Genomic DNA, 26,531 nt, shown 5'->3' with positions numbered 1-26,531 from the left:
TTATAAAAACTTTATTTAAATTGAAGCTTTAAAAGAATGTATTTAAAATTTAAGCTTTATTGAAACATTATTTAAAATTAAAACTTTATAAAAATTATTTTAAATTTAAACTTTATCAAAACATTTGTTTAAATTGAAGCTTTATAAAAACGTAATTTTTCATTTAAACTTTATATAAACAATATTTTAGATTTAAGCTTAATAAAAACATTATTTTTAATTTAAGCTTTGTATAAAAAATTATTTCACATTTAAGCTTTATAAAAACATTATTTTATATTTAAGCGGTTTAAAACGTTTTCAACTTCAAGCTTTACAGATACATTATTTAACATTAATGCTCTATAAAAACTTTATTTCAAATGTAAGCTTTATAAAAACATTATTTCAAATTAAAATTTTAACGTAACAGTATTTCAAATTGAATTTCATAAAACTATTTAAAATATCACTTTAGAAAAGAAATTATTTAAAATTTAAGCTTTATATAAATATTATTTCAAATTTGTGTTTTACAGAAATTTGGTTTTTAAGTTTAAGCTTTCTAAAAAAATTACTTTAAATTTAAGATGTATAATTAAATTATTTCAAGTTTTATCAAACATTATATCAAACTATATAAAAACATTGCTCAAAGCTTTATAAAAACATTATTTTAAAATTAAGCTTCATAGAAATATTATTTCACTTTAAAGCTTTATAAAAACTTTAATTTATATTTAAGCTTTAAAACACATTATTCAAAATAGGAGCTTTTAAAAAACATTATTTTGCCTTTAAGCCTTATAAAAAAGTTTTTAATTAAGCTTTGTAAAAGTTATTTAAAATTTAAGCTTTATGAAAACTGTATTTTAAATTAAAGCTTTATAAAAACATTATTTCAAATTTAAACTTTTTATAAACATTTTTCAAATTAAAGCTTTATCAACACGTTACTAAAAATTTAAGCTTTATAAAAGACAGTATTTAAAATTTATGCTTTAGAAAAAGAATATTTTTAAATTTAAGATTTATAAATGATTATTATAGATGAAAGCTTTAAAACATTATTTTACATTATAGCTTTATAAAACATTATTGCAAATTAAAGCTTTACAAAAACGTTATTTCCAAGTAAAGCTTTATAAAGAATATTTCAAATTATAGCTTTATAAAAACTGCATTTTCTAATTTAAGCTTCAACAAAACGTTACTTTGATTTAAACTTAATTAGAAAAGTCTTTCGAATTTATACTTTATAAACACTCTATTGCAAATTTTATAGAAAACATTATTTAAGTTCAAGCTCAATATAAACATTATTTAAAATTGGCGCTTTATAAAAACATATTTTTAAATTAAAACTTTATAAAGACATTATTTTAAATAAAAGCTTAATAAAACATTATTTAAAATGTAAGCTTTAGAGAAGCATTAGTTCATATTAAGCTGTATAAAAACCCTATTTCAAATAAAAGCTTTTTAAACAATTTTTTTTCAAATTCAAGCTTTATGAACACATTTTTCACATAAAGCTTTATCAAAACTTTTTTTTAATTTAAGCTTTATAAAAACATAGTATGCCATAAAAGCTATATAAAAACGTAATTTCAAATTTCAGCTTTATAAAACATATTTCCAGATTTAAGCTTTGTAAAAATTGTATTTCAGTTTTAAACTAAATATAAACATTATAAAAACTTTATTTCAAATTTAAACTAAATATAAACATTATAACAACTTTATTTCAAATTTAAACTAAATATAAACATTATAACAACTTTATTTCAATTATAAACTAAATATAAACATTATAACAACTTTATTTCAAATTTAAACTAAATATAAACATTATAAAAACTTTATTTCAAATTTAAACTAAATATAAACATTATAACAACTTTATTTCAAATTTAAACTAAATATAAACATTATAAAAACTTTATTTCAAATTTAAACTAAATATAAACATTATAAAAACTTTATTTCAAATTTAAACTAAATATAAACATAATAAAAACTTTATTTCAAATTTAAACTAAATATAAACATTATAACAACTTTATTTCAAATTTAAACTAAATATAAACATTATAACAACTTTATTTCAATTATAAACTAAATATAAACATATTTCAAATTTAAACTAAATATAAACATTATAACAACTTTATTTCAAATTTAAACTAAATATAAACATTATAACAACTTTATTTCAAATTTAAACTAAATATAAACATTGTAACAACTTTATTTCAAATTTAAACTAAATATAAACATTGTAACAACTTTATTTCAATTATAAACTAAATATAAACATTGTAACAACTTTATTTCAATTATAAACTAAATATAAACATATTTCAAATTTAAACTAAATATAAACATTGTAACAACTTTATTTCAATTATAAACTAAATATAAACATTATAAAAACTGTATTTCAATTATAAACTAAATATAAACATATTTCAAATTTAAACTAAATATAAACATTATAAAAACTTTATTTCAATTATAAACTAAATATAAACATTATAAAACTTTTGATTTAAGATTAGGAAGAGAGTTGGGCAACGTGGGCCAGTTTTGGCGCCAAATCTACACACACAACGGGTTCATTAGCCGGATTCTTCCCAGCTCCCTCAGTTTTATATCAGTTTTTTTATTCTTATTTTTAAATTTCACATATTATGTGTCCGAATCCCTATCCTTTTAGACAGTACTAGAATTATTTTTATTCACTTTCGATTTCAAAATTTTAAGTGAGATATACAGACATACATACATACATACATACATACATACATACATGATGATGATTGATTGCAATCTTGTCAGACGAGTGCCACTCCCTCAGTCACTGAAAGTCCATGAGCCAGAAGATAACCCTTTTTTTTAGTCCTGCCAGCGAATTCACACGCTCAAGCAGACATGACATTGAAGACGGTCCTTAGCATACATACATATATATACATATACACACATACATACACATACATACCCATAAACATACATACATGCACACATCCATACATCCATACATACATACACAATACATATAACACATACATACAAACATATACATACACACATGCACACACATATACATACATATGCATACACATATATACAATCATATACATATACATACACACATATACATACATATTCACATACATATACGTACACATGTGTGTACATATAAATACATGCACATAAAGTTACCTACATATACCTACACATACATATATATGCACCTATATGCATACATATATATGCATATATACATATACCTATACATACATACACACAAATATATATATGTATATACATACAAACACACATAAACATATATACACAAAAATAAATAAATAAATAAAGATATATACACACATACATATATACATACGTATACAAATAGGTATACATACACATACATACACTAGTACATATATTAACATACATACATACATACATACATACATGCATACACACACACATACACATACATATGCATATATAGAATGATGGCAGATCAATTATTACATGCTTCCAGCATTTCAGGGCTACACATGTGACACTTTTTCCATAGCCACGGACAATTTTTATAGACAAATGCTTGAGGAAGTATCTATACAAAGATGATGTTACAGAGTTTTAGCTTTGTACGACAGCTAAGTTTCTCTCTCGGTTCAAAATGTTGAGATCCAGCAACAAGCATGAGCAAGATAGCCAGCAACCAATCAAACTGCAGACCAGCTTAATGCTTAACATACATACATACATACATACATACATACATACACACTAACAGACATCTCTCCTTTATATAACTGAAGATAGAAGCTTAAACAACAAGCATGGGTTTTTGTATTAATTTTCTCATTTTGTTTTAGCTGGGGATGGGGCATACAACCGGATGCCAGATATTCACTTGCTGTCTAAAGCAATCCAACTGAGAGATTTTTTAATCATCCTTTATATGCTAACTAGCGGGGATGCCTGGCATTGCCTGGATGTTTGTAGGTGCAAATGAAAAAAAAATGTTTTGTTAGGAAGGTAGGCTCGAACCCGATGCCTTGGGGTGTAAGCAAAAAAAAAAGCGTGATGACTTACCTCAATTCTACGAGGCAGTGGAATGAGAACAGTTGAAATTAAACAATTAAAAACTTAAGTGACAGGTGCGTGAATTTGATGAGGTCAAACATCCTGCGACTTGGGGAGTGTCCAACTGAATAGCAATTGTCTGATATGACGGGTTATTTTCCCCCATATTGATCAAACCTCATTGCTTTCAGGAGGTCTCAGCACAAAAGGCCGGGAACGCCTTCGCTTTCACAGTTTTGCTTTTTTTATTCGGGAAAGCAAAACAAACATGTGGCGAGTGAAAAAAAAATCGCAAAAATAGCGTATATAACTCGCCGAAATAAAATATACATGAGAGCTCGTTTTGTAAATCTTAGATATTATAATCTAGGTAGCATATAAAAGGTTCTAAGAAACAATAAGCAACCCGAGCGCCCCCCACAACCCCGTTCAAAAGCCTTTGCCGGACATACAGAAAAAATACACACACACGCATAAACACATACACATTTTTGCTTTTATATTATAGATGTTCTTATCTCACTTGCACTTAGTTCACCAAGTAAATTTTCGACATAGCTTTTTAAATGTTTTTCATGAGTCCAATTGCTCCTAAAATAACAGTTTCTTTTATTATCGTACATAAGTCCTTGGTATTTTGTTATCTTTTCCCCTCTCAACTCTGTTTAAGGCAGTATCATTGGGGACACTAACTTATACTAAGGTTGCTTCTTTCTCCTTCTTGTCTCACTTGTACCCCCTCGACTAAATCAGCTAAATCACACCCCTTCACAGTAGAGATCCCTAGATGTAAGAGAGCCTTCTATTCCAGTAGTTTCTTCCCCAGAACCGCTAGACTTTGGAATTCCCTTCCGGGTTCCTGCTTCCCCAACTGTCCTGACATGCAAAAGTTCAAGTGTAACGTGAACCAACAGCCGCCCAACTCCCCACATAGTACCCGTGTAGCTTATGTCCCTGATAGTATCCGCCTACATCAAAGTGGCAACGTGCCTTGTTTGGGATGAAAGTTTGAGAAAAAACAAAATTTTTAAATATAACTATGTCAAGTTTAATAGCTCTGTTTTCAAAGTATGTAGCTGTAGAAATTGCCTAGTCATAGTGGATGGTGTATGACTTATTTCCAACTGTTCTTTCTGGTAAACATGTTCTAAGGACTTGCTGTTGCATTCGATATTCAACTGTCCAGAAAAGTTTTAATTCTGTGGAGTTAAGTCCCCATTAAAACATACATCACTTTTCTGTCTTTTTCTTCAGCAAAGAATGTCACAATCTACATCTATAATATAAAGCTGAATGTGTGTGTGTGTGTGTGTGTGTGTGTGTGTGTGTGTGTGTGGTCACGAATAGGCTCCTATTTAAAAAAACAGGTTACATATAATGATAGAAGATGTATCGAGACACAGGAATGGGTATGTTTGATCTGGCAGAACGGTTGTTCATTAAAATTGTGGGGTCTGCGTTCGCACCTGGTCCACAAAGTATGAAAATAAAAAATTTAAAAATGAAAAAAAAACGTTTACAAGTGTTTTTGATATAGATGTACATAAGAATAATTTGATAAGTATGTTTTAACTTAAATAGGGATGGTATAATAAAATTGTGAGGTTTGCGTTCGCGCCTTGCCTCCATAGAATGGAAATAGGCACAAACTTTAATAAAGACTTTTCATATCTATCTGCATAAGTATACTTTGATAATTATGTTTCAGTTTGAAGAAATATGGTATAATAAAATTATGGGGTGTTCGTTCATGCCTGAACTCCATAGAATGGAAATATGTCACAAAGTTTAACAAGGTTTTTTAATATAGATCCACAGAATATTGTGATAAGTGTTTCAGTGTGAACAGGTACGGTATAATAAATTATGGGGTTTATCTATTTTATTTTTACTTTCATCATATTTTGCTTTGGTTTTGATACCCCCAGATTCGAAGCATTCTCTTTACAACCCTTCCTTTTCATAACCTATCATACTTTCATAAATCAGAGTCCATTTTCTGTAGGCTGTTTTTGAACCCAGTCAACGACGGGTACTTTTGCTAGTTGTTATATAATTAGCAAAATTGAAATTCGTAGCGCTAAAGATTGAAAATAGTTAAGAGACAATCTTCTGTCTTTTATATACAAAAATTCAGCAAGACATACAGACATTGTTTCTCCAAAGTTTCCATTGCTTCTACTTTGTAAACTCAATTTAACTTAATAAGATAATTTTTTTATTCATCTTTTTAATGTTGCTGTTGATGAGGTGTTAAGGGAAATAAATGTAACATAGCTGTTACGTCGCAAACAAACAAATAGAAATAAATAAAAATCCGGGTCGGCATTTTTTCTTTTTTAACAAAAGTTTTGTTTGTTTCACCATTACTATTGTTTCAACACCACCTAAAAGTCTCTCGCCATCGTCCACCTTTTTTTTTTTCTTTTACAAGGTGGTCATCACTTATCAAGGCCTGGAAGCCACTCAGGGATAAGGGTAATTGTAAGTACAGTACGTTAGTGGGGATATTTAAAGTGTCTACTTAAGAGGGTGGTTCATCAGGAATTTGTTTACGTTGGACCTGAAGACATCCAAGTTGTAGTCAGGAGGGAAGCCGGCAGACGGAACAGAATTCCACAGGCGTGCAGTTCTAAGAAAGAAGCTTTGTTCATGGAATCTATGTTTTGATTTAGGCATAGATAAAGAGTGGGGAAAGTTTTTGACAGTGGTTTCAGCTGGACGGGTGTTTTTTGTAAAAGATTGGCGAGGGGGTCCAGAGATTGGAGTTCAGACGCGCACCTGCCATGGAAATAATGATAAAACAAAGATAGGCTTGCAACATCTCTTCTCTGGGAGAGAGGTTGCAGGGAAGAGGAAAGGGCATCCCCCACTAAGCCACGAAGTCTATTTTGTACTTTGTCAAGGCAGGATAGCTGTTTTTAGCAGCTCCTGCCCAGATATGGCAGCAGTATTCCATCCTTGGACGTACTTGGCTTTTATATAGATAGAAAATTGCATCAGTAGTGAGATATCTTCTGGAGCGGTAGAAGGATCCCACCATCTTTCCAGCGACCTTGGCAACAGACTTGATGTACGTGTTCCATTTCAGATCAGGAGTAAAGGTCAAGTCCAGAAGCTTGTCAAAACATTGGGCTTCTCCTAGACGAGAGCCATCCATTTCAATTGATGTCAGATGGGGATCAGAGCGTTGATGATGTAAAGATAGGAGTTTTGTTTTAGATGCATTAAAAGTAACCAGCCACGTCTTCCCTAATGAACCACTCATTCGAGATCAGAGGAGAGAGAATCCGAGAGAACTTTGTCATTTACAGCCTTTGATGTGTTGCTGTAGATGGTCGTGTCATCAGCATAGATGTCAACGAATGATTTAAGTATGTGTTTAGGGAGATCATTAATATAGATCAGGAAGAGAGTTGGGCCCAGGATGGACCCATGAGGGACTCCAGCATTAATACTGCAGGCCTCTGATTTTTGCCCATCAACCACTACTCTTATGAGCCTATCAGAGAGAAATGATTTAATGATAGAGAGAATATTTCCAGTTATACGGTAGCTGGAGATCTTGTGAAGTAGGCCTTTATGCCATACCTTGTCGAAGGCCTTTGGTATGTCAAGAGCAATTGCCCTAGAAAGGAAGCCTTTGTCAAGAGATTCACTAATCCTATGAGATATAACCGTTAGCACATCTGCTGTAGATCTAGCAGAACGGAAACCATATTGCGTGTCGCTAAGAAGGTTATTTCTGCTGAGGTGGTTGACTACTTCTCTATTTAATATGGATTCCAGCAACTTACTCATGACACACAGGAGACTTATTGGTCTGTACTGAGAGGGAGATGACTTATCACCGGAGTTCTTAAATACAGGCCGTACTGATGAGGTTTTCCAAGGTGTTGGAAAGCACTTCTCCTTAAGGCAACGTTTAAACAGTTTTGTAAGTATGGGAGCAAGTTCTGGTTGAAGCTTTTGTAACACTATAATTGGAATGCCGTCAGAGCCAGTAGCTTTACTGGAATCAAGGTTCTTGATTAGTTGTGCGACCTTATGCACAGATATTTGTATGTTACCTAGCATGTTCTGTGTTATAGGAGGAAATATGGGGAGTTGATGGCCTTCGTCGCATAGGGTAGAATTAGCTGCAAACCTGATGTACACTTCTCTTCTCTAACCGCATGCCAGCCACAGCCAGCCATTAGTTGCCTTCACTTTACATGTCCATTTTCTTCAACGTTGACTTTCTTTCTCGCCGAGTATGTGTCGCATTTTTTCTCCTTCTTCTACTCACGCACACGTCCTAATTTGCATATGCGCTTTTTTTTTTACTATTACTGCTAATCTCTTCGCGTGTGTGCCATCCTTCACTGCTGCTTCTATTTTCCACATACTTATACACGTTCTGTTACATATATTAGACAAGCTTTCTACGACTCTTGACCAAATTCTGTACATGGTGTTTTCTCCAGTATTAAATAATGTTGCAAAACGTTTGGTTCTTGTCTAGAATTACCCCTATATTAAAATATATTAAAATATATTAAAACCAAAAAAATAAAGAAATCTGTATGATGTAACTGTGATCAAACGAAAATAATTTTTTTTTTAAATCATATAAATTGATCACGTATTTTTAAACAAGAAAATCATTTTAAAGCGACTAATGGGAATTTGTAGGCATTACAACAAAAATCTTAGTATGAAGTATTATTCAGTTATCTCCCTTTGTCTGAGATTATTTTTTCTAAATGGACAAAACAGGAGCTGCTAGAAAGACTTATCCTGCCTTGATAGAGTTCAAAACAGACTTCGTAGCCTCATCTTTTCCTCTTCCCTGCAACCTCTTTCTCACAGAAGAGATGTTGTGAGTTTGTCCTTGCTCTATTGTTGTTTTCATGGCAAGTGTTCGGCTGAGCTCCAATCTATGGTCCCACCCTCGCCAAACTTTCACAAGAAACACTCGTCTAGCAGAAAACACTATCAATAATTTCCTCCACTCTTTATCCGTGCCTAAACCTAAACGTAGATTCCACGAGCAAAGCTTCTTTCTTACAACTGCACGCCTATGAAATTGTCTTTCATTTTCCTGCTTTCCAGCTGACTGCAATATGGTTGTCTTCAAGTCTAACATAAACAAGTTTTTGATGAGCCGTTCCATATAAGTTAACAAATTTATCAAATTTCCATTACTAACGATTATTATATTGTCCAATTTCTACTGTACACTCTTTAACCCTTATCCTCGAGTGGCTTCTTGGCCTTGATCAGTGGTCATTCCTATGTAAAAAAAAAGTCACTGCCACAGATACTAATAAAATTTGATTTTATTTAAAAATAAAAAATACCTTATTTACATGATTTTTAGAATATATTTTTCTTTATTTTTATTTTTATTATTATAGGGAGAATTATTTTTATTATTATAGGGAGAATTTTTTTATTATTATAGGGAGAATTATTTTTATTATTATAGGGAGAATTATTTTTATTATTATAGGGAGAATTTTTTTATTATTATAGGGAGAATTATTTTTATTATTATAGGGAGAATTATTTTTATTATTATAGGGAGAATTTTGGGCAAGACCCCTACCTTTTAGTTAAACTTTGGATCTTTCAAGTATTGCATGCAAAATCGTTCATTCTGAGGAAATCTCATCACGTCATCATATTTTTCTCAATTTTTTTTTTTTTCATATTTTTTGTCACTGTGCATAACTTATGAAAAATCCCTTAAATATCTTCCTGTAGAATGCCAGGATTTTATTTATTTTATGGATGCTTAAGGTGCTGCATATTCTAGGCCAGTGTTTCTGAAAAATCCTTAAAAGAAATTACACGTTCCATGGAGCACGTGTACAAAAACAAAATATGTTGTATCTCCTTTTATTTTCATTCTAGACATTGTTGTCCATATTTTTGAATAACTCATTTAACAATGCACTTAGTAGTTGTCTTTTCTTTGATGGATTAGATTCAAAATTCAAATTGTGAGAAGTAATATTCCTGGAATATTTAAGAATACAGAAACTAAACAGAGTTATGTTTTTTTTGTTGTTTTTTTTTTTTTTTACATAGGCGTCACCACTTATCAAGGCCGATAGGCCACTCAAGGATAAGGGTTAGAGTGTAGAGTAGTCAAAAGGACAATATAGTAATCGATAGTAATGGAAGTTCGGTAAATTTGTTAACTTAAGTGGAACGGCTCATCAGAAACTTGTTTACGGACTTGAAGACAACCATATTATAGACAGCTGGAAAACAGGAAAACGGAAGACAATTCCACAGGCGTGCAGTTCTAAGAAAGAAGCTTTGATCATGGAATCTATGTTTAGGTTTAGGCACAGATAAAGAGTGTGGAAAATTATTGATAATGTTTTCAGCTAGTCTAGTGTTTCTTGTGAAAGTTTGGCGAGGGGGGACCATAGATTGAAGCTCAGTCGAACACTTTCCATGAAAATAACGATAAAGCAGAGACAAACTCGCAACATCTCTTCTGTGAGATAGAGGTTGCAGCGAAGAGAAAAGGACATCTCCCACCAGGCCACAAGGTCTATTTTGAACCCTATCAAGGCAGGACAAGTCTTTTCTAGCAGCTCCTGCCCAAAGATTTTTTATTTGGTTCTTCTTGTTTCGACATGGAAAAATTCAATTGTTTTATAAGCTGTTCTGGCATTTGAGTGATTCGTTTTCACAGTTCTGAATTTTTTAGATGAGGATTGATCGTTTATATTATTTGTTTTGATCGAACTATTGTTCTCATCTTGAGTGTTATTTGTACAATGTTTCGGTCGGTGTAGCTTTCGACCTTCATCGGGCATGTTGGTTGTTTTGGAAAAGAAAGGATATAAGTTACTGGCTCCATAGATGATTTTGTATTCTTGGAATTATTGTTTATTGGCCGTGGTCTCATGTGTGTGAAAAAATGTGATTTATTCTTATTGCATAAATAGAATTGCCCAAATTTACGGTGGTATATTCTCATAGTAAATCAAAAATTATTGCAACATTAATACTTCTTTGTCAAATTTTCAGACATTGTAAAAAAAGAAAAACAAAATTGAACAAAACTTTTATTACATACTTATGTGTTAGGTTTAAAAAGATAGTACAAAGAAAATTGTGCAAATTTTATAGATTTTTATGTATTTTTTAAAACAAAAAAAACATTTTAACAATGAAATATTTTGCCTGTCATTTTGTCAAGAGACATAATTCAAACATTACTATCACACAATCATCATCATCAGGATACCAGATCGAAATCGTTTACTAATCAAAATTGATTTTATTTTAGAAAAAAATATAATAAAATTTACTGGATCAATTTTGGTGCACAGCCTTTTTTATCTACATGTGTTACGGACATTTTAATTACAAAAAAAAAAAAAACTTTTCCTTTTATTCTGATGATGAATGTTTCCCGAAATTAAGAAAAAATTGTTCAATCGTAGAATGCACTTAAATAGATGCAGATTTCATATTTATTTTTACAAAGCCAATTCACTATCGAAATATCCAAAAAATATATCGTCGTGATTTCAAAAGTTAAAAAAGCAAAAATTATTTGGGTGCCATCAGCTAGAATCAAATGCAAAACATTTAAGCACTCCAGTCACGTTCGCTACCATTTGAGTGATCAACAGATAAGATTAAAAATTAAATCACTTCAAGCTATGAATTTTGCCTTTCAATTACCTGACTTTTGTACACGTCATTCATCCAAACAAAGATTTTACTCGTTATAAACCATCCTTGGTGTATGATTACTATTCCCGATATTTACAGCGTTATGTGACCAGTACACACACACGTTTTATATACAGATTAATAATTCTTTATAATGCGGTAAACCTGACTAAGCAGCAATTAGTAATAAACTTGTCAGTTTCTCGTAGGGAGAAGGTAAAAAAACAGCGCAGAACGATATGTCATCCTGAGAGAGTAAGTTCATAAGGATCCACACTGTCATGCTTGTCGTCTGAAGAGGCTTTATCGGTTGAAGTATGGAACTGCATTTTTATTGCCAAGCTTGAATGGGTGCAGTTTATTTTTCATGAAACTAAACATTTATTATAATTAATGTGGTCAGTCGGTCATCAGTAGGGCTAGGACAACAGCATATTCTTTTCATTGTTTTGACTCTTGAGTGTTGATATCTTGTATGCTTTTATATAGAGTTATGGGGTTCTCGGTTGTCTGTGTCGGATATATACTCGAGAGTCAAAACAATGAAAAGAATATGCTGTTGTCATAGTCCTAGTTATCAGTCTATCACACACTTAAGCAGAAATAACATTAAAAGAAAAAAAACATTGAATGAACGCATCTTAAAAATTTCCATTCTTGTTAACAAATCATAGTTTTTTCTATAAATACTATTATGGTAGGTGTTCTATTTATTTCCTGCTTCCTTTGTTCCAACCTGTTAGTCTAGTGGTCTTCATCTATTCACTGTTCTAAAACCTCATTGGTATACGACTTCTTATTCAAATAGCTTCAAGAAGTGCAAAATAGTGGAACTCTCTTCTTGTTGACTGCTTTTCTCCTTCCTACAGACTTTGTCTTTTCAAAACTATATGTCAATTTCTTGTCTTTGCTGTAATCATTTTTCATTCTTGTTAGCTCCTTACATAAAGTGGCTTCATGCCTTGTCTCATGCCATTTCCCTAAAAAAAAAAAAAAAAGAATGAAAAATAAAAAAAAGCATTGTTCAAATGTCTAAAGATATTTTATTCGAAAAGAAATAGAGGGGGGGGGGTCAAAAGTTTCTAGAAGAATCCGACTGCGCCAACATCAATGTTTTCTTCGTTCGTAAAGAATATCAAACATCTCACTCCAAGTAACGTGTGCTAAAAATTCATTATGTGAAGGCTCGATGAATCGGTTACGGACATTGTGGTAAACTGGTTGGCCGTAGAGAGTTCCAGTCTTCCAGTCAGGGACGTCTTTCATCAATTCACTCTCTTCATCACGGTTGGCGCGCAGCCTCTTCAAATAACTGAAGAGAAATAAAAAACAACCAAAAAGAATAAATAAATAAATAAAATATAAAAAACAACCAATAAAAAAATAAAATAATTTGTGTAGCGAGTAAGAAAATACTTAAAGTTTTTTTTTTTTTCACTAAAACCTAAATCATTTATAGTTCATTTCTAGTAAAGAGACAAGATTTAACATACTTTCAAAAGCGAGAGAAAGATATATAAAAATATATATATATGTATATATATATACACACACATACACACACATATATACACACACACACATATATACACACACACATATATACACACACACACATATATATATATATATATATATATATATATATATATATATATATGTATAGAATGAGAGAGAGAAAGGAGATGGATAAAGAAGAGAAAGAGGAAAAATTAAACAAAAAATGAGACAGAAAGAGAAAAGACAGAAACTAAAAAAAAAGAGGGAAATAGAAAGAAAATGAGACAGAAAGAAAGAAAGAGAGATGAAGAGACAAAATGAGAGAGGAAGAGAGAACAAAAAGAGAAAACAGAGAGACAAGTAATCATAGACTCACAGTCTGTCAATCTCTGCCAGAATAAGGGGTTCCACAGCAATTCTGGCATCCATCATTTCGCGTTTGTTATTTCTGAAAATTAAAAACAATAAAAAAAAAAATGGTTATCTAGCAAAATGAGAGAAGAATTATAAAAATCTGTTTTTTGAGAAACAAAGAAATAGTTTTATGTAGAACATTATTTTAAAAACCTCACAAATTTTAGAAGCAGCAGAAATTAAAGCCAACAAAAATAATAAACAAACACATAATACCGCCCCCCCCCACTAGTTTTTGTTATTCATGAGAATTGATTTGACAGAAATTGTTAGGTTACCCTAATAATCTTCTGACCCATTCCCAAGATCTCAGGAAAAACGATTTAGTTATCGGCTGAACAAGCTTAACCCTTGTGTCACATCTTCCTGCAATGGGAAATGACGGACAGGGACTCTTTAAGAGATGAATGAGTACAGTGGATAGTACAATCAATAGTTAAGTTTTTTGAAGAGTTCAATGAGGGCCATCTTGTATGTTGCCTACGCTCTGCTTGAATTCCACTATCAAACACTTTACAATGTCGGGCCAGGTTTTGTTTGGAATAAAATGATGCTAGTTGGGAAATTATAGAAAGCAAAAGTTTTGCAGTAGAAAAAGGAAAATTGTAAAACAATTGTGAAAGAAAAAAATCTGCATCTGATTAATGGCTGCTTGAATCTCATCAAAGCTTTACAAAAAGAAAAAAAAGGCATTCAGTCCGATTTTAACCAAAGTTAACACCCTTATACAACCTAACATTACACATGCATATGAAAAATTTTATTACTGCACAAACAGAATGGTCCAACATATAAAAACAGTAGGTTCTTTAATATGACAGGGGCGCATTCGAAATGAGGGTTTCTATTTAAAGCACAATTAAACAATGATGCTTAACTTTTGAATTTAAAAGCCATTATATAAAATTTTTTTAGAAAATTAACTGTTCTGTACAGTTCCCTAGTTTTATAAAAAAATTTAAAGAAATAAATATTTAACAAACTAACATATTTTTATACTACTAAGATCAGAAAAAAAAAAGAACATTTTCTATTTTTTAAAGAAAAAAAAATACATATTTCTTATTTCTTTCTATAAAAGATAAAAAAAAAATTAAAGAAATAAATATTTAACAAACTAACATATTTTTATACTACTAAGATCAGAAAAAAAAAAGAACATTTTCTATTTTTTAAAGAAAGAAATACATATTTCTTATTTCTTTCTGTAAAAGATAAAAAAAAAATTTTAAGAAATAAATATTTAACAAAATAACATTTTTATACTACTAAGATCAGAAAAAAAAACATTTTCTATTTTTTAAAGAAAAAAAATACATATTTCTTATTTCTTTCTGTAAAAGATAAAAAACAATTTAAAGAAATAAATATTTAACAAACTAACATATTTTTATACTACTAAGATCAGAAAAAAAGAACATTTTCTATTTTTTAAAGAAAGAAATACATATTTCTTATTTCTTTCTGTAAAAGATAAAAAAAAAATTTAAAGAAATAAATATTTAACAAACTAACATATTTTTATACTACTAAGATCAGAAAAAAAAGAACATTTTCTATTTTTTAAAGAAAAAAATACATATTTCTTATTTCTTTCTGTAAAAGATACAAAAAAAAATTAAAATAAATATTTAACAAACTAACATTTTTATACTACTAAGATCAGAAAAAAAAGAACATTTTCTATTTTTTAAAGAAAAAAAAATACATATTTCTTATTTCTTTCTGTCATATATAATAAACAAACACATAATACCGCCCCCTCCCACTAGTTTTTGTTATTCATGAGAATTGATTTGACAACTTGATAAAAAAAAATTTAAAGAAATAAATATTTAACAAACTAACATATTTTTATACTAAGATCAGAAAAAAAAGAACATTTTCTATTTTTTAAAGAAAAAAAATACATATTTCTTATTTCTTTCTGTAAAAGATAAAAAAAAAATTTAAAGAAATAAATATTTAACAAACTAACATATTTTTATACTATTAAGATCAGAAAAAAAAGAACATTTTCTATTTTTTAAAGAAAAAAAATACATATTTCTTATTTCTTTCTGTAAAAGATAAAAAAAAAATTTAAAGAAATAAATATTTAACAAACTAACATATTTTTATACTATTAAGATCAGAAAAAAAAGAACATTTTCTATTTTTTAAAGAAAAAAAATACATATTTCTTATTTCTTTCTGTAAAAGATAAAAAAAAAATTTAAAGAAATAAATATTTAACAAACTAACATATTTTTATACTATTAAGATCAGAAAAAAAAGAACATTTTCTATTTTTTAAAGAAAAAAAATACATATTTCTTATTTCTTTCTGTAAAAGATAAAAAAAAAATTTAAAGAAATAAATATTTAACAAACTAACATATTTTTATACTATTAAGATCAGAAAAAAAAGAACATTTTCTATTTTTTAAAGAAAAAAAATACATATTTCTTATTTCTTTCTGTAAAAGATAAAAAAAAAATTTAAAGAAATAAATATTTAACAAACTAACATATTTTTATACTATTAAGATCAGAAAAAAAAGAACATTTTCTATTTTTTAAAGAAAAAAAATACATATTTCTTATTTCTTTCTGTAAAAGATAAAAAAAAAATTTAAAGAAATAAATATTTAACAAACTAACATATTTTTATACTATTAAGATCAGAAAAAAAAGAACATTTTCTATTTTTTAAAGAAAAAAAATACATATTTCTTATTTCTTTCTGTAAAAGATAAAAAAAAAAATTTTAAGCAGTGCCGTCATACTTTGAGTTGCCCAATCTTCTGCTTTGCTGCTATTTTATCTCTAAAATAACCTTTTTTTTTTTTAATTTAATTCCCTTTACTGTTCCACGGTTTGAAATAAGCTGAAATATTATTCTGTTCATACAACTAAACATTATAGTTGCTACAATGGCCTTCACCATGTTCGGGTTAGGACGCCCTTTTCCTTTCCCTGCACTACACTTCCAATTATCGCAATCCATGCACTGTGGTTCTAAGCAAGATAGTCAATCATGATTCCACCATTCAAAACCAACCACCTGGGAGTTCAGCCAAGTTCTCCTTGATAAATATTACTAGGGATATGACAACAGCATATTCTCATCATTGTTTTGACTCTCGAGTATATATCCGACACAGACACAATCAATCGAGGACCACATCACTTTGTCTAAAAACATATAAGATATTAGCTGATATATACTTGAGAGGCAAAATAATGAAAAGAATGCTCTATTGTCATAGCCCTAATTATTACGTTTGATGAATTATAAAAAAATAAATAGGGATTTATTATACATAAAACGTTGCATACACAAAACAAAAAATCTGTAATATTGTTTCACTTAAATCTTTTTAATGGCAACATTACGACGATGCTCATCAGAAAATTACTAATAATACATAATAAAGTGTAAAGAATAAAAATTTTTTTTAAAGTAGTTGAAATTAAACTCAGAATTTAATAAAACTGAATTTTTTAAAAGATTCAGTTGATGTTTAAATATTTAATTAAATACAATTTACGTGAAATAAAAGTTACTCTCAAGTTGGTAACGTATCAGTTTTGATGGAGAAATTTACTTTATTAAATTACGACGTTTGTTTGTTTACATTTTCAGCAAAATTGTTCTCAATATGATGACTTAATTGTTTGGAAAATACTTACAGAGTTTGCAACTCATTTTAAATAAGCTGACTTAGGTTTCTATTATTAAAGCATTTCATACAAAATTTGCTTAATAATTGATAACTCTTTAATAAATTTCAAGTATTTTTTTTGCAATTGTCTTGTCTATTAGAAAAGGAAATTTAAAAAGATTGTCATCTTGTTGCGAATACATCTTGACACAAGCAGCAAACGAAAAATAAAAATAGGTAGAAGGAGTGATATAAAAAAAGATCTTACTTCCAATATTGGGCTTGGAAATACCAAGCCACCATTCCGACTGCAGTTAAACCAATATAGGTGGCAAACATACCAAAACCTAAAGAAAAAAAATAATGAATTAATACAAGCATTAAAAAATAAAATTTATCACGGTTGGGAAAGAAAAATAAATTAGCAGATGATAAATACAAACTATGCAGTATCTCAAACAAAAAAATCATTTGAATTTTTAAAATCGAAAACAAAAAGTAAAATATTTTTGGGGATATTAATCTAATCAAAATCGGACAAACTTTAGTAGTTGGGTAAAAAATAAATAAATAAAAACTTTTTTTTTTAACACTGCTGTCGTCTCCATTGCTGAGTGAGGTTTAAAAAAAAACCTAACAGCTAAAGGGACACAACTCTTTGTCGACTTAAATAATTATGTGCCTTGCTCAGAGATATTTCTCTGATAATTGCATCATTTGGTTTTGTTACAACACAACATCGTTTGGGTCATTTAATGGCAAATCAAAATACCTATTGTAAACATCTGGATATTTTACTCATAACCAGGAGCAAATTATGGGTTCATAACTTTCACAATAATTTGTAAATTATGTGCATTAAGGTATGAACCCACAATTTACTCCTTAGGTCAATATTGTAATCCTCTGGTTTCAAGAGGTTTTGTGTCAAGTTTTATTCATCAATTAATATACTATAGAAGGGTAAATCAAGATAAATTGATACATCAGTTTTTCACAAAAATATTTTATATAACATTTCAATTAGAAAACAGTAAACAAAAATAGAAAAGTTTGTTTCTAATTCTTTAAACTTTTCATTATTTTCCTTGTAAATATTTTGTAATTTTCTTAAAAATATTTTTTTTTCAAACTGTTAAAAATTGTTTGTTAAACTATTTAACATTTCTTGTAAAATATATTTTTCAAACCTGAAGAAACATACAACTGGCAACAATTAATCGAATATACAACCTGATTAATCCCATGAAAGATCAATAACCGGTTGTAGATTTTATTTCCAGAATCTAGTCTTCCCAAACAGGGCTCTAAGGATAAACTTATCTTTAGTTGACCTTTGACAACTAAATATTTTCGTTTACTAGCCAAATAGAAAAGTTACTAGTCAAATCAATATGATTTTTGGAATATGACATCTTTGTTTCATGACAAGTACGTACATCAAAGATTTTTCTGGGTTTTTTTATAAGTGTAATTCTAACGAATTTGATGTTGAAACTTGAAAATATAAACATTCAAATTTTTTCAGATGTTTTCCAAACAGCCTTTGTTAAGAAAAAAGAACATTAAACTTTTTATTGTTTAAATAATTTGACTTTGCTCAGTTTATTGAAAAAAAATTGAAAAGATATTTTTCTCTCAGTAAATAAGCTTTAAAGGTTTGTCAGTGAAAAAAACACAATCATCAAAAGATGAGCATTTTAATATTTCATATGAGTTGGGAAAAAAATCACTCATAAATTCAACCGTTTCATTCGTAAAGCCCTGCCAAGGGATCACTTATCTAAGTACTAACTAGGTTCAATGTTGCTTAACTCTGATGATTTAATGTGAACCAATAATTCAATGTTGATGTAATGCAATTAAACATTAATAAACATTTGTTCAAAAACTATTAGATCGGCATCAATTTTCTCATGAAGAGCCGCTGAGATGCCGCACGTAATTAAGTTCAGAATACTCCCTAGGATTTTTTAAATAAAACGGTTTTAAAGCGAGAAACAGTCATGGATTTGCGCTGTTACCTGTGCTGCTACATTTTGGTCAAGTTCACAAATGAACTGAGATAACTCGAGACACAAACATTAAAATAATTTTTGCTTCTTTTTGGAAGTTGTAGGCTCTTTTTTATCATTTGTATTCCTTCGTAAGCTTGTTTCAGTTAAAAGTTGAACCTCAAGTGGCTGTTGCTGCTGTTGGTGTTGAGCGCCATTCATCCATTTTCATATGAATCAGATTTTGTTAGCATTTGTTTTCTCCAATATCTTTTGAGAAAGTACGTATGGAAAAAACCATGTGAAGATTACCAATATCTCCAAGTTCTTGTGGAACGACCTGGATTCGAACTTGGCACACCCAAGTTGTCAGTTCATATTGTTAACCATTGAGCCACAGTCAACTCCTTGCTGCTGCTGCTGTTTATTTCCTTGACAGTCATGCAAGGTTATAGTATTGCTAGCATTAGGAAATGGATTGTCACAAAATTATTTTGTGATGAAGAAACCATTGTTATTCATCGTTTAACACGCATTGCAATGCTAACATCGGTTGAATGATTCTTCTCTATCAATAATAAAAAATAGAAAAACACTAATTTTCTGCAATTATAATCAGCACAATTCAACTTGAACACGTCTCAAAATTGAAAATCAAAGTTAAAAGTGTACAAAGAAATGCGATCAAAACTAAAATTCAATATCAACAATTTCTTTGCATTAAAAAAAATCAAAAGTGAGAATTTACAATCAAAACATTTAAATGCAATTAATATGCAAATTAAGTTTTCCAAACAAGATTTTTGAAATGCAAATTGATTTCTTTTGAAAAAAAGGAATCTAATTTGATGCATCATTCATCAAATGAAGCGACAATAACAAAAGCTATTCATTGGGGGGGGGGGGGAGCAACTAGATATCAATTTCAATTTCTTCCAAAATTAAAATTTCCTTCAAACGAAACAGGGTTGAATGAATATGCAAATTAGCAGACCATTCATAAGAATAACACGGCAACAATTATTTGCTTTTCAATCAACAGTATTGTTTGCCTTACAACTAGCACAATTAAGATCTTTATTATGCAAAGTTCAAAGGTCAGCTTTCTGTGTGCAAAAAAAAAAAAAAATTAAAAAAAAAAAAATTAAAAAGATAAACAAGCTCTCAAAAAGAGAGCTACTCACGTTTTCAAAGCACAGCAACCAATCATATAAAGTCCATAATTTTATTTGGACGATTTGGATAATTTGGCTAAGTATTCTCGTGTGTTATTTGGATGGTTCGGACAAGATGAGAACAATAATCCAAACAAGATATAGCAATCCAGTAATGTTACAAGAAAGGCTGTTCCCTTTTCTTGTAAATACGAAAAACATTAGATAAGTGGAAAATGAGATTAGGACAGACCGAGATTCGAACTTTGTAAGCAAGGTTCAGAAATATATTCAGAAAATGGAATGTTAGAATTTTGCATTGTTAAATTTCATATAAAATAGTTTAGATATGTTTGTTTGAAAAAAGAATTGTTCATTCTTTTATGCAAATTGAATTAAAAAATATTAGCTAAAAACAAAAAATAATGAACAATACAATTTAAAAATATATTGAAAAATAGGTTAGTGAGAATTCTTTGTCTGCAGAAGTGTGTTGGGAATATTTGCCGAGCCACGTATGTTTAAGCCACGTGAGTCGATTACGTTTAAAGCCATACATGACGTCACAGCAGAAAGGGAATTTCTCAATATAGGAGCTAGTTTTAGAGATTGAGGGCGGTCGGGCAGACAGGTTCGAACAGTCGAACAGAGCTGGCATGATCAGAGGACGTCCCTTTAGAAGCAAAGGGAGAACGTTTAATCATGTAGAACGACTGGTCAATCTGATAAAGAAGTTATCATGTTTTTGTAAAACTGTGTCGTGTCATCATTCAACAGTTGAAGGTAATGTGTGAAACATTTTATATGAACTTTGTATAACCCCATCCTAAGTAATGTCTCTCTCCATCCCAAGTAATGACTCTCTCCTCCTGTGTTAAAAAAACTAATCGTCCTCTTCTCACATTTCAACCTATGTAACATCCAGTGTTCTTCAAGTCCATCTTTTTAAACTCAGTCCTTGTTATGTTGAACTAGGGAACTTATACAGAATTTCAAACTGAATTATTTAATCCACAGGAGGTATAGCCATGACTGGGTGACAGTGTTTTTATCTTTTTCTTTTTTTTTTTCTTTTTTTTTATGAAAAAAATGTCATTGTAATAAGGAACTAGAAAATAAACAAAAAAATGTACTTCAAGGTCAAAAACAGCCAATGATAAGTGCAAGATGAATAAATTCCAACCCAAGAGCAATTCTTTCCCCTTTGTCAGAATTATTGCTCATCGAATGTGTGGACTGAACGACAAAATATAGGGAGACGAGAGTTACAAGACTGCAAAAGTAATCAGAGTTGTTTGGGTGTAAGTATTGCCATTGCACTCACAAAATGGACTTGTACAAGCACATACCACCATTTATTATAATCAATTAAAAATGGAAAAATGCAATAGTTATATTGAAACAGTTAGCTCCCACATTTTATCAACTAGTTTTGTCTGATTCCCTAGTGTTAAATTAATCCACCACATTTGTTGTCTAATTTTTTGAAATTTTTTTTTATTTTTGAAAATATCAATTAACAAATAATAAAATCAAACTGTTTATTAAAAATTATTATTGCCACCCAGACTTAGGGTTAGTGGTAGGATTAAGGAGAGTATGTTTGGTTTAATAAAACATAAATAAAATCAAACTGTGTTTATCTAGAAGTGTAAGCCATGTTTAGTTTCAGAACAGTTTCAGATGGTTTATTGTTCCACACAAGTCCTGAGAGGTGACTGGTTTGCAATAGACAGTTCCACAGAGCAAAAGATTCTTACCGTGTCGAGACAGAAAAAACATACGAAATTGCTACAGAAAAGGTTTAATATTTATCGAGCAATTCTGGTTTCTGATTGGTTGGTAGCAGAACATGAATTAATTCGATTCGTCAGTTGCTAGCAGCATCGTTTATAAATAGAATCCCCCGACTGTGAGGGATCATACCCCATTATGAATCAAAAATATTCCAACAGTTTATTAAAAAAAAATTCGCAAGAATTTGTTAACAAATACAATTTGCCAAGTCACCACTTGGAAAATCAGATAAAACTAGTTGAGAACATTTAGCAGTCATTTTATGAGCCAACAACTTGAATATAACCAATTAATAGAAATACTATGAAATAAAGACACTAATATAATATACCAGGGCTTTACATTGCGAGTGAAACAGTCGCATTCGCGAGTGATTTTTCAAAGTGGCAACTTGAAATAATAAAACGTTCATCTTGGCACTTGTGTTTCTTTTTTTCACTGACAATCTTCCAAAGCTCACTGCCGTTTTAATAAAACAAAGTCAAATTATTTGAACAAGAAAAGTTTAATAGAATAAACTCTATTCTTTTTTAACGAAGGGTGTTTAGAAAACACCTGAAGAAATTCAAGCCTCAATATTAAATTCAGTGTATATTTAGAATTACACTTAAAAAAAAGAAAATACAGAAACATCATTATGATGTATGTGCTTGTCACAAAACAAAGATGTCATATTCCAAAAATCATATGGGTTTAGATAATAACTTTTCTATTTGGCTAGTAAACGAAAATATTTTGTTGTCAAAGGTCAACTAAATATAAATTTATCCGTAGAGCCCTATATTAATAGCAACGTTGTGACCTGGCCGGTAATAAGCAAAACAAAAAGTGTATTAACAAAAAAAAGTAGGTTACAGAAGTACATGCCATGATTTTTTTTTAAATACTGGTGATCAGTCTTCGGCAACTCCACAGACCTACAAGAGGTGTTCAATAAATAATGCTCTTGAACCACTTTCTGCTGTTTAATCTAGTTGAAATTTTGCATTGGCAATGATTTATATCTCTATGGGTTATGTGGAAAATTACAGCTGTGAACTAATTATGGTTGCTGATTTAAAAGTGTTTGAGCTAAGTCGGGTGTGAAATGAAGATTTGAGTGTCACACAGTGATCTGGTTTTCGTATTTGAAAGTAAACACATCACAGGGGACGTTTGATGAAATAGAAATCACACATGGTAATGATGCCTTATTATATGACCTTGTAAAACGCTGACACTGTAAATAACAAATATGGTCAGATATCTATGGAAACAGCTCCCAGACCATCCCTGCTGCCTTCTACCATAAACGAGGCATCTCTCAGTCAAGTTGAGGCTGCCATTATGGAAGACCAAGGAGTGGCTATTTGCCAAATAGACCAAGAGGTTCAGATTAGTACAGGATCTATCAGTTATGACAATTTGGATGTGCATAAAGGTGTCTGCTAAATTCCCAGGTTACAAGAAGCGAGAACGCATTGAGTGCTTGAAGATAATTTTGGAGATGTGCCAAGACGACGAGTCAAAGTTTTTCAAAAATAAAGATGAAACCTGGGTCTATCACTATTATCTATTGACCAAAGCTCAGCCAATGCAATGGAAGGACTTGGATTCACCATCTTCAAAGAAGGCAATGACGCAGTTCTCTGCTGGCAAGGTCATGCTTATAGTCTTCTGGGACCAGGACAAAGTAGTGATGAGAGGTTTCCAAGCAAAAGGTACAATTACAGAACTCTATTGTGCTACACTTTGAGGAATTAAGAGAAACTATCAAAATCAAAAGGCGGGTCAAGATCAGCAATGATATCATCCTCCTGCAAAACAACACTTCGGTCCACAAATGCGCATGTATCAAAATCACAGGCATGTATCAAAATCACAGGCATGTATCAAAATCACAGGCATGTATCAATGAAATCCTCTACCACTCCCTCTACTCTCCTGATCTTGCATTCTCTGACTTCCACCTCTTCCCAGCCATGAAGTTGCTTTCAAAAAGAAAGCATTTCCTAGATGACTTTTTTTTTTTTACACAGGCATCACCACATTATCAAGGCCAAGAGGCCACTCAAGGATAAGGGTTAAAGAGTGTGCAGTAGAAATTGGAAAATATAGTAATCATTAGTAATGGAAATTCGGTAAATTTGTTAACTTATATGGAACGGCTCATCAAAAACTTGCAAGATGATGCAATTTTGATTTCCGAAGTCACATCATGGTTCAAGGACCAACCTAGGGGGTTCTACAAAATGATCTTCAGAGCGGCATTAAGAATGTGTAACTTTGCGTGGTTTCTATGTAGAGAAAAACTAAAAAATGTGCCAAGTTTTGTTGCTCTACTGCTACGAGAAGTTGGTCAGGATCATGACTTATTGAACACACTCTCGCATCAGTTTTCTGTGCATCAGGAGTTATTTAAGAAGGATTGTTTCTAGGGCAATAGCACTAGACATGTTAAAGGATTTTCATAATGTCTAGCACAAGGGCTTGCTTCACAGATTTCTTAGCTTTAAAATATCTGATATTCTTTTTGCAACCAAGGAATCCTTTCTCTCCAATAAGTCTATAAAAGTAATTGTTGACATCTCAAGTTGATAAAATCAATGTCAACATGCCACAAGGATCTATTCTGGACTCAACTTTTTTTTCTGATCTGCATTAATGATCTTCAAAATTATATTTGGAGCTTATTTGCTGACATCTATGCAGACAACACATTATCTATGGCAGCACCTCAATGAACATTGGTGATCCAAAGATCTTGTTGGTTCTCTCTCTTCTGATCTGAAATATTTGGTGCAATGGAGAAAGAAATGTTGCTTGTAACTTTTAACACCTCTAAAACATTCTCTCCTTTTACCACCAATGTCCAGATCCCTGTTTTGCCAAAATCAAAACGCTTATCCTTGAGGAAGTCTTGATAAACTCCTACAACTGACTTTCACTCCAGATCTAAACTAAAAAACAAATTGTCCGTTTCATATTAGCAGTGCACAACATATGTAGCATCAAATTTCAATCTTTAGTGTCCAAAATGAAAATGTTTAAACTTGTTTCTTTGCAACCAGATTTGCACAGGCATCCACCGAATTAAAACAATTAAATTTAGGAGTGATACGACACACAGACACATAATTCTAAATATGAAGGAGTTTGCTTGAATAAATGCACAAATTCTCTCCTCCACCCGACTCACTAGTGACTTAGATGGTTTATGAAAACTTTATTTAAGTAGATATTTAATGTATATATCTTCCTAATGGAGGCATAGTAATATCTGGCAGCGAATACACGTTTAGAATTATTTGTCTTGAGGGAATGGATCCATGGATCTTATCAGATCATTTATTTAGAAGGAAAACTGGTGTAAACCGTCAAGTGCGGAAAGCCTCCTTTCCCGAACTGAAGACTAACAACCTATTCAGTTTACAAGTCTAAAATTTTTTTAAGTAGATAGACTGTCTATTACTGATCTTTTGTGCTCCTCACTGTATTTTAGTCAAGAGCAAAGATATGATAACAGGGACACTTTAAAGACACTCCTTGCTTGGCCTTGTTTTCTGACTCGTCAATGAATGCTGCTCCACAATCTCACTATCTGAGCAACTTGGGGACACTTGCTTGTTACTTAATTTCATATGACTACTCTCAGTTTTCTAGAGGTGTGACAACTTATTTGACTGCTGTTTCCGACTGGTAGTACAGGAATCATGTTGCGAAATTAAGACAGGAACAAAAATTAAGTACAATATAAAACAATTTACAACGTTAGAAAATAATGGATTTCACAAAAAAATAAAAATGAAAAAGCCTCATCTTTGTCCTGAAAAAATCATCTATTCGCATGCATTCAACTTGAAGATTGTGTTGTCAGGACTTCATATAATTTAGACTAAACCTTTAACAGGGTTCAAAAACAAGTCGCCAACCTGACAAGTCCTGCACTAGTAACCAAACTGTAAACTTTGTCCCATTACTGAAATATGGCATCTTTGTGTCTGTTGAACAAGTATTTTAATGGAATGTGCAAGTATTTTAATGGAATGTGCAAGTATTTTAATGGAATGTGCTCTGATGAACTCAGAGCTCTTGTATCCCCACAACATAGATACCCCGACAAACAGCAAAATCCCACCCCTACACTGTAGAGATGCCAGAAAGTTTTCTACTTAAATAACTTCTGAATGAATAATGAGTTATCAACCACTCCCCCATTATTCAACTACCATGATTTCATTTGAATGGCAACTGATAAAATTGAACTGCTT

The 26,531-nt window shown here is 30.7% G+C and overlaps 1 protein-coding gene across 3 annotated transcripts in view; it reads right to left on the bottom strand.

Annotated features, from left to right (window-relative positions):
* Positions 1 to 12,795: 12,795 nt before the first annotated feature.
* Positions 12,796 to 26,531, bottom strand: part of LOC145276691 (NADH dehydrogenase [ubiquinone] 1 alpha subcomplex subunit 13-like) — an 85,411-nt gene continuing 71,675 nt past the window's right edge. For 2 of the 3 annotated variants that reach the window (XM_080127874.1, XM_080127877.1), the window contains exon 6: positions 17,605 to 17,683. Coding sequence is in view for 1 of the 3 variants with exons in the window: in XM_080127878.1 (XP_079984004.1) it covers positions 12,883 to 13,087; positions 13,652 to 13,723; positions 17,605 to 17,683 (356 nt within the window). In the remaining 2 variants the exon portion in view is untranslated. Of the gene's footprint in view, positions 13,088 to 13,651; positions 13,724 to 17,604; positions 17,684 to 26,531 lie in introns of those variants that run through there. The other variant, XM_080127878.1, reaches the window with a different exon arrangement.

The sequence above is a fragment of the Euprymna scolopes genome, chromosome 5 (genome assembly GCF_053919585.1).
Source record: "Euprymna scolopes isolate OS-2025 chromosome 5, ASM5391958v1, whole genome shotgun sequence".
NCBI lineage: Eukaryota > Metazoa > Mollusca > Cephalopoda > Sepiida > Sepiolidae > Euprymna > Euprymna scolopes.
This window is presented reverse-complemented; position numbering and strand designations above follow the sequence as displayed.